Source organism: Eutrema salsugineum, unplaced genomic scaffold, assembly GCF_000478725.1.
Source record: "Eutrema salsugineum unplaced genomic scaffold, Eutsalg1_0 scaffold_12, whole genome shotgun sequence".
Classification (NCBI taxonomy): domain Eukaryota; kingdom Viridiplantae; phylum Streptophyta; class Magnoliopsida; order Brassicales; family Brassicaceae; genus Eutrema; species Eutrema salsugineum.
In genome coordinates, this window is record NW_006256895.1 from 8,760,100 (window position 1) to 8,770,487 (window position 10,388).

At 31.5% G+C, this 10,388-nt stretch overlaps 1 protein-coding gene and 1 pseudogene across 1 annotated transcript; both read right to left on the reverse strand.

The window, feature by feature from the left end:
• Positions 1-264: 264 nt before the first annotated feature.
• On the reverse strand, positions 265-874 carry LOC18025721 (abscisic acid receptor PYL2). The gene is given in 2 exon segments (XM_024160160.1): positions 265-558; positions 560-874. Coding segments are annotated over 2 exon segments (552 nt in total). The 5' UTR covers positions 818-874.
• Positions 875-9,416: 8,542 nt separating this feature from the next.
• Positions 9,417-10,250, reverse strand: LOC18025722 (annotated as a pseudogene).
• Positions 10,251-10,388: the final 138 nt, after the last annotated feature.

Here is a 10,388-nt window from a genome sequence, read left to right on the forward strand (position 1 = left end):
TCCTTTATGTGTCCGAAGTCGTGTGTTCGAACCCAGGTGGAAGCATTAACCCCAACAGTAACATCAGAATTAACGGCGTGTGCTGATTTGGCAAGTCAACGAAAAGTTTGTTATTAGTCAACAAAAGTTAGGTATTTATTTGGTTAGACTGAAAATTCGTACTTTTTTTGGCAAAAAACAGAAAGTTTGGGATTTTCTTGGCCGAATTCTCTATAAATAATTCTTTCAATAGTTTAAAATAAAACTGGCAAACTAAGTAATAATCTAAGCAGCGGCGACAACTCCGAGTTTCTGAAGATTGAGATTGACAACAGTATCCACAAACATTTTGGTGTCCTCTACTGTGTTACCCTCGGGAATATCAACGGTGTATGATTCAAGAACCACCGTGTAGACCTTGTCGGAATCTTGATTTAAGAACTCGTTGACCGAGGTCACCGATTTGTAGTTGTTAAGCCGGTGCTCTCCGCCAACAACCCTGAAGCTCAGGACACGGTGGTCGTCGTCCAGAAACTCGAGCCGCTCGGTGCTTGTGGAGGCTGGTAGACCGGAGATTACAATTAACTTCCCGGACGCTTCTGACGCCGCCATCGCCAGAGACTAGGCGGCAGCTCTTGATGAAGTGTTTATAGCATTGTGGGTTGTCGAAGCTCTGGATGAGAGGCCAAACCACGGAGGCTGGGGCGTCGATACGATGGGTTATGAGAGAGGTGCAAGTGGTTGGTTCTGGTTCGAATTGGTGGTAAGTTTTGATAACCAGTTCGAGGGTTTTTTGCTCCTCGTCAGTTAGGCCTCTCACGACCGGGGAAGAACTCATGGTAATGAGATCACAGTACGTGTGTCTGTGTGTGAGAGAATGGGGTTCGATGAGAGAGAGAGAGAGAGAGAATTAGGGTTCGATGTATGTGTGTGTGTGTGTGTAAGAGAGAGAGAGAGAGAGAGAGAGAGAGAGAGAGAGAGAGAGAGAGAGAGAGAGAGAGAGAGAGAGAGAGAGAGAGAGAGTCTTGTCTGAGATTGGGGGATTGGTGAAATAGATGAGAATAAAAGACAGTTATATTTTTGGGAGCTATTGGCCTTTTTAATATATTAATTCAAGAGACAATTTGCTATATAGACTAAGACCCGGTCAAAATTTGCCAATAAGGTAAAACAGTGTTTTAGATGAAAATTTTGAATTCCAAATTGTGGCAGATTACGAAAAGAACCATCGAGCTAACCTTTTCTATTTTGCTAATTGTATTTTTGATTTAATTTAAATGACGGAAGAAAAGATAATATCGACTTCTATATGTTCCTGTAGATAGTGTAGGTCTGCTTGTAGGCATTTGAGAACCACAAAATATAACAGCTCTGGAATTTCTCTCTCATCAATTTTTTTTATTTAACATATAAGTTATACAATTACATAACTTCTTATCAAACTACATACTTTGTTAGCATGGTAAGTTTCTGTATTCTTGAAACAAAAATGATTTTTGTATTCTTTGACACCTCTGAGTTGCTATATTTGATTCGATTATTGATTATATCAGAACTCATTAACATATACATTATACAGTTATATTAAACGTTATCAGTCTAAGTAATTATATTCATGTGTATGCATTTACTTAACATATAAGTTATACAACTACATAATTTTTTATCAAACTACATACTTTGTTAGTATGGTAAGTTTCTGCATTATTTTAAAAAAGGATTGCTGCATTCTTTGACACTTGTATATTTGGTTTGATAACTGATTATATCAGACCCCATTAACATATACGTTATAGAGATACATGAAACGTTAGTAGTGTAAATAATTCTTTAGCGCGCTGCTTTTATCTGATATACGTTAACATATAAGTTATACAATTACTTTACATATTATAAAGCTATATAATTTGTTAGCGTGCTTAATTTCAGTTGCTATAATTGGCTTATCGAGTATTAATTTAAATTTATATGTGTAATAATATAGTTAACATGTTAAGTGGAATATTAGAGATATATCAAAACATTTATATGGTATAGTAAATGAATTGTAATCATCTGTAAAATATATTAGCAATCTAACACTCAATTTAGAAACCTAATTCCAAATTCAAAAATAATTTAGAGTGAGTACAGCTTTTGGATTGAAAGATAACCAGCTATATATTAATTATCCAGCTATATATTATTTGATATGTTAAAACATTTGTTAGATGGTATAAACATTTGTTGATTGTTAACTTTCAAATTAACATTTTTGAGTACGGTTCGGGCCAGTACGGTTTTTGAGTGACGAAGTTTTTTTTCTTCTTTTTATGAGTGACCTTCCCACATTCGAGACCAGTAACTAAGGCGAACTCCCGTAGTGAAAATCTGATCGGTCGATCAGCGAACAAGAACCACAAATCGTACTTCCTCTTCACTCGCAATAGCCTAGCTAACATATAGAATCCAAAGCTACCGGAGAACGACGGTTGCTCTATTGTCGCAACTAGTTTTCCCAATTGGGAATCCTGTAATCTCTGAACTTCGTCAGCATCAAGCGCATTAAGAATCGCCTGAACAACTTTTGATTTCTGGTAAGTGTTAACTCTCTCTCCAATTGGCTCTTGGCCTGCGGCAAAAAATCTTTCGGGAAGCCTAATAATTGATATGAGCTCGAGATTCACTGAAAAGGAAGAAGACATAATCAAAAAATGGAACCCTGTGCAGATGTGAATTTCGAAATCGACAAAATAAGAAAATTAAAGAGAGAATTTACCAGATATGGGAGATAGTTAGTGGGAGGTTGCAGAATCGCAATGGAAAGTAGAAACCGTTCTTTGGATTTTTGTAATTTGAATAACCCGTCTAAGATATTGTTTGACCTAAACGTTTAGATGAAACCAGATATATTCGGTGCTGTAGTACAATATCGACGATATTAACAAGACTGAGGCATATTAAGCTATATTAAAAAATAATGAAAAATAGAATACTATCTTCTCGTTTGCTTAAAAAATTAATAATTCTGACACACAATCTCTTCTAGGATATGCATGATATTCGCTAGTATGCTCGGGAAAGTAGGGGTGGTAATGTATTAAAAAAAATAGCACAGTGTTTGAATAGTAGACTTTCCTTATTAGCAAATATTGAACAGTTCTAAGTATATATCGCACATTTTCTTTTAACTCAAATCTCAAATCCATTGCTGCTTTTCTATGAACGGATCTATCCCTTTGTACTTATTTATTGTTTACCAAGTATAAAGACCATACATATATAATACTAACTTAAAAATAAACAGAACCTAATAATGTATATATTAATTCGAGAAGTTGTGGAAGAATTATTAATGTTTCTACAAAAAGAAATATTGAGTTTAATTTTCAAACATGCAAATCAATGGAAAAAAATTCAGAACAAATTTCGAACGTGGTGCAAATATATATAATTAATTGTTTGTTATGGTTCAAAATGTCCAAGATTTATCCATCCTAAGAATGGTGCAGGTAGATATATATGTTTTTCATGGATTCTAGGGATAGAATTGTTCATTGTAGATTTTTTTTTTTAATATAATTATTCTCATAGCTTATAATAAACTAGTTTAGGTCTAACATGATACGTAGAAAATAATAAAATATTAAGATTTTCAATTTTGATAATCTGTGTAATTCACAATTAATCCACATTTTATGTTTTATATTTCACAATTAAGAATTTCAAAATTGATCCATATTATTCATAAACCTTATAACTATAAAACACACAAAAAATGGTTGTTTTCTAATTTAGATTATTATAAATCTTACATAGATTTTATAATTTACATTTTTCTATTATAATTTTAGTTTCTTTTTTCTGTTATTTTACTTTTTCTATTTTGGTAGTTTACATTTAAAAAGTATAATTCTGCTTGTTTCTTTTCTATAAATAAATAATTAAAAGTAGAAAAATTTACATTATTACATTAATACATGTCGTCATTTATAAGATATAAATTAACGATTACATATGTTACGATCTCGTGAATTATAGTAATCTTATGTGTTACGCTCACATTAATTAAACGATTCGGCTTTATATAAGATTGTAATATTTCAGACGAAAAATATCACATAAGTTTATGAAACATTGGGTATTTTTGCAATTTTAAATAATTCACGTTCAGAAAGGTATGATTTTTTTGTTTCAAAAAATTTACCAGAAAACTACAATTTCTCAACAAAATACCCAACCTAATATTTCAGTGCTATTTAATACATCATGTTTCATAATTCTCTAGTTTTTCCCCTGGAATTTAACGATTGTTAACGATTTAAAAATAACGTTTAATTGCTGTTAATTTTAGCTACCAACAAAATTTCGTAAAGTTATCTCAACTATTTTTGTTGTGCTTAAATACTGCGCAAACGTTTTCGATGCCTAAAAATAAAAATACTCAAATTAATATTTGTGTGCTATTTAACACATTATGTAATTTTTTCGGTTCCTTCTGTCCCCCCCCCCCTCCTCGTAAGTACACTACCATTGACGGCTTATTGTTAACCGATATTACATCTAATTAACATGTGACTAACTGGTTACTGTAAAAATCAACTGTTATCCTCTGATTACTCAGATAAGTTTTTCCTGAATTAACTTGATATCGATAAAACTGTAACTTTCTATTCGCTTTGACATCTTCATCTTTCATCGTCAAAAGTAGTGGAAAGAAGTCAACGTTCAGGTTCGGATACGAATTATGGCCATGCGACCTACATGCAGACAAAATGTAAATGGTATGTGGTCAGGCGAGCTTGGGCATGCTAAATGTCAACGGTCTACGGATAGGCGAGCTACGAGCTACGGATAGGTCGATATTGAGAAGAAGAGAAGAGAATTGAGGCGAAAAAATAAAAATAATGGTTTTCTTGATCTCAAAACGAATAAAAAAATGTATTTAAATAAGCTGAGGGTAATAGTAGATTATCTAAGTAATCATGTGTTAATTATTATTAACATCAGTTAATAATTTCATTTAGTCTGTCAACAGTTGTGAACTTTTGTTGAAATTAAAGAAACTGGAAAAGTATAAAACTGGCGTATGAAATCTAACCAAAATATTAAGTAGGATGTTTTTTAGGCAACAAAAATAGTTGATATATTTTTAAAGAATTTTTCATAACTAAAACTAATAGTGGTTAGTGATTACGTTTAAGTCATTAGTGCGTTCGCAAGAAAAATTTTGTTTTTTTAATCTAAATTTTATAATATAATTTATATTTTTTAATAGATATAATATTTTTTAATAAATCGTATAATTTATTTTTGTGTTTAAATAAAATTTATTTTTTAAAATTTATTTTTCTTATAAATTTGAGCAAAATTATAAAAACTTATTTTTAATCCATCTATTCGATTAATCCGAAAAAGACTATAAATATGAAAACATAATTTTGCGTTATTCATATTACCATATAATATATATTTTTAATTTTAAATATTTAAAATTTTAAAATAATTGATTATGTAAAAAATATATAATAATAAATCATTTTTATTTTTATTATTATGAGAATATTATTTAAATTACGATATTTAAAAAGAAAATAAGTTAATATTTTATTTACTATTTTGTAAAAACAATAACAATTAATTTTTGTAATCTCGATAATTAATCCTAACTATATCTAAAAAATATAAACTAATTGAAATAAAATTTAAAAAATTCGAAATTAATTTTAAAAACAAAATTCAAATATATAATTTTATTAATTTTTAGAAATAAATAAAACAGATAAATAAAATAAAAAAATTTTTTGCAACAGAAATAGTAGATATCCAGAAGTAGAATAGTAGAAAATTTAAAAAAAATATATGTTTGGACACAAAACATGTTTCTGTTTTAATAGAGAAGATGGTTGTTAGCTTGCATGAAAAAACCTACAAAATTATGACGTGTGATATATTAAATAACATCAAAATATTTGATTGAATATTTCGTTGGCAATGCAAAAAAAATCATTTAGTTTTCTGCCAAATTTTAAATAACTCATTTATTTTCAAAATTTTTTTTCCAAATTCATAATGAATAAATTAAAACTATTGGCCTCTAATCTCATAAAAGCTTTCAACAACCCATCATAGATTAATTAAAGTAGTTTTTGTTAAAAAAATTTGATAGTATTTAGAATTATCTGTGAATACTTTATAACTTATCTAAATATTTTTGTCACTTTTTTTGTCATTTGGCGAGTGAAATGACAATTTTACCTCTTTCCATAATTGGTTAATGTGTCATGTGTGTATCTTTGTGTTGTACAAAGTCAAAGTTGGAAAATGCAAGTGTATAGTATTTACAATGCTAAAAATCTAGATATATTTATAAAAGTACTAAAAACGTAACAAACTTATAAAGTGTTAATTATAATCGATGTTAAAAAAACACTAAGCTCTAAATGGATAGTAATACAGCGCCTAACACCTAGAATATCAAGTCGACCCTCTAGTATTTATAGATAACTGGTGTTCTAAAATTTTCTATAAACCTAATAAAATGGTTATATTAGTTGACTGACAGTCGTTTTCTGGACTTAATATGTTTCATAGATAATTAAAATCTATATTTCTAAATTTCAAATGTAATTTAACTTTTATATCTCTGATGTTAAAGAAAAAAAATTAACCTCTATATCAGATATATAGTACATAATTAACTTAGGCAAGTTGTTTTTCTTTCAATGAACAATTACTACATGTTCAGATTGGACCCAACCGCCTCCATCGTAATCATAAATCTTTATTAATTATGCTACTACAATATTTATCCTAAAAAATATTGGGAAAATGTTTCTTTAAAATAAAATTTGCTGGCTATTTAAAATTCGGTAATGAGAAAAATTTTCAAATAAATTCCCCTCACTCACTCTTTCGAAAAAAAAAAAAAGTAAAGAAAGATGGTGGCCAGAGCTGGCTATTTTGTCTTGTAGTTAGCAAAATTCTCTGTATTATTCCTTGATTTAGTGGGAAGGTTACGCTGCACTACACATGTACGTATTTAATAATTAGGTATAACCATAATAGATGTTCAATGTTTGATCATTTTTAGAAAGCCACTTAACTTAATAATCCATCATAGAATTTGTCTTCATTTACGCATATGGAAGGTAAGGTTATGGTTTTAAACAACGAGCCGAGCCCATGCAGATATTTTTTGTTTTTTTTTTTTTAATTAACACTGAATTATTATTCTATAATAATAAATTATGAGCATTGTTACACTGACAATTTTTTGTTTTTGCTTTTGTCAAGAGTTATACTGATAATTCTAGAACGGACATTTCTACCATCTAAGAGAAATATGAACCTCCCTACCAAATAATTTCACCTGCACTATGTTGAATATCTCTTATAAGAGTTAGTCAAAAGAAGTCCAAAATTGTTCAACCTTTATTTATTTCTATCTTTAATTATTTTTACGTTATCGAGTTTGGCTCTTCGCCTACTCCTTTCTCTATAAAAACTATGTATATCTTTAGATCAGATTCATTCATATTTTTTTATTAAAAAACTTTTTCTTTGAGAGAGGTCATTTCCTTTGTTCCTCGGGAACATTTTCTGATTTTTTTGTGGTTTTAGCTAATAAATATTTTCGGTTTATCAAGTGTTCTTCACACCACTTGACGCAGCCTTCAACCCACTGTTTCGTAGAAACAATTTAAGTGGAGTTAGGGGCTCAGGGATTTTGGAGAAACTTGCTTCTCATGCCTTAGCATCCTGCTTTGTCAATTCTATCAACCAGTGTTGTGACCGCCTTGTTTCATTGACTCGTTGTGAGTTTGGGGCCTAAAGATCTTCAGGATTAGTCTCACACTGATGCTGCTAGGGTTGACTTCGCGGCTTCATGTTTTAAATTTATAACCTTAGATATCTGCAAGTGCACAACAGTGCGTTGTAGTACTTAGGATGTCGATCCACAGAGAATCCACGCTTTACCTGCAGAACCTTAGAACCAGAATTAGTAAACGAAGTTTAAGACGAAATGCGTGTTTTGGATAGGTTGTGCGATTTCTATATATGTATTTTAAAAAGGGATTTGAAAACTAGAAGTGAATAAATCGATAATAAATCTAAAGGATGAACAAAGCTCTTAATATTGATCCTAGTAAATTCTTAGAACTCGAGTCACGGACGTATGAATATGCCACTATCGTGATCATAGACAACTATCTCTCGCAATCCTGACCAGTAGGTTTCCACTCTGGCCCTGGAAGGGAAAAGATGCATTATGTTTAAGACTCGTCAACATTCACAGCTCGCCCATAGGTAGGTTTCCACTCCTATGGTTGATCTGCTCTTTTCAAACTAGATCCAGCCCCGGATGAATACTTTCGCAACACCAAGGACCTAGATCAATCTCTAGTTCGCGACGCTAGATCCATGCTTTAAGTATAAGTTAGAAGAAAGATTTCTAGAATTCGGCTTTGGTTTATCTCGCGAAGATCCTTATCGAACATAGTCGATTCCCTTCGATCGAGCCTTTAAACTCATACCTCATCATTCCAAAACGTGCATAAAGTAAATAGAAAAGACGTGCATAGATTAATAAGAAGAAAGAAATAGAGAAAAACAGACAAGGAGATGAAGAAGAAACATCTCGATTTCGAGATCTAAGCTCGGAGAAAACTTCTCTTCAAATCCTTCAAACAACTAATCTAATACGAAGAAGATAAAAACGAAATTGAAAGATGCATAACAGTAAAAACCGAATTAAGATAAAGGTAGAACATAAAGAGGGTTCAAGAGAAATCTTTATCTCCCTAAACTAAGAACTAAGAACATAAGAACATAAAAAACCCTAAAAAACTAAATTTGGTGGCTCCCAAAAGGGATTCTTCTGAGGCACACGAAAATAGGTCTCCTTAGACACATATTTAGGGAAAATTGGCTTTTTTCAACCTCAACTTTCACAAAATGTTAAATTTATACCAGAACTTATATATGGTGCTTAATCATACTTAATTTTTTAATTAATTTGAATTTCATCCTTAATATTATTTTTTTGTGCGTAAACCTTTTTTTGGTGAAACGGTGTTAACATGCCGTCAGACGTGGTCTACATGGACGACACGTAAGAAACGACTTCGTTTTGTTATGTTAAAGTGTTAAAAATTTTTTTACAAAAGGACGTCATTTTTGCTACTCGAAACCTGATAAAATAAAAAAACAAAACTATGCCTTTTTTAAGTTTTTTCTTGTCTCGTCTTCAACCTCTTGACTTTAACTCAGACATGAATTAGAATTTCAAAATCCAGTTCTTCAACCTCTTGAACGAATGTCTTCTTCGAGCAAACCAATTTTGACAAAAGAAAGCAGAGTGATAAACTAACAAAAGACAAGACGCAGAACCCAAGCTCTTTCACATCATAGATTCTTCAGTTTTTTACGCTTGTTTGAATCTGCTAGAGATGTTATCATGTGGTAACTGACCATATCTTAAGAAATTTTCTATCCTCAAACAAAACTCTATATACGAAACACCAGCTCTTTTGGCGGTGATTCAATTGCCAACCAACAAGGAAAACAAAAAAAAAATTGTCTTTGCAAATGAGAAAATGTGATAAAAATTGTATAAAAACATACAGCCGGTGACATGACTGAGGACAATGAGAAGACTCTGTCTTCAGGCTGAAACTTCCTTGACCTCTTATCACTACAAAATGAGTTCATACCAAAGTCAATTAATTCACTTTACATAAACAAAAACCCCAGAAGCTTAAACATTTTTCTTGAAAGGAACAGCAATCAATTCACAACAATCAGTGCTACAAAACAGATATTGAGTCCGTACTAAGAAATTTGTCTATTGATAGATATTTCATCTAGAAATGATGGATTAACAAGTGTTTGAACCTGTAAACAGAACATTATCAAGTTTCAATTTTTCCTCTACAAAGCAAGAGAAAAAGAAGAGAACGAGAGAAGCCGAGCTTTTCGAGGAAGAGAGGAACCCTTCAAAGCCCTTCAACGCATTTCCTATATGAGTCGATTCTTGAAGATAGCTCTCCAATTCATAAACCTAAGAATACAAAGAACCTTAAAAATTTTCTCTCGAGTATGGGCACTATTACGATTTCTCTATGAAATGGACAAATTCCAAGTTCTGAATTTACATTGCTCAAGAGACTTTTATGAGCCCTAACCTATTTCTCGATGCTCCGCAACTCTTGCCGGAGCTTCTCTCGCTTGTTCAAGAGAGAAGTAAGCATCGCACCAGGATCCACCGTACTCTTTTGCCCTAAAGACATTTCAGGGGATTTTTTTCCCCAAATCGATCAGCTTTTGCCCAATCCGGAGATGGGTTTTCGCTAAAATTGAATGCCTGACCTGACTTGAGTCGATTGTGACGAAGATGATTGTTTGGGGATACAAATTGCGGGTTTTCA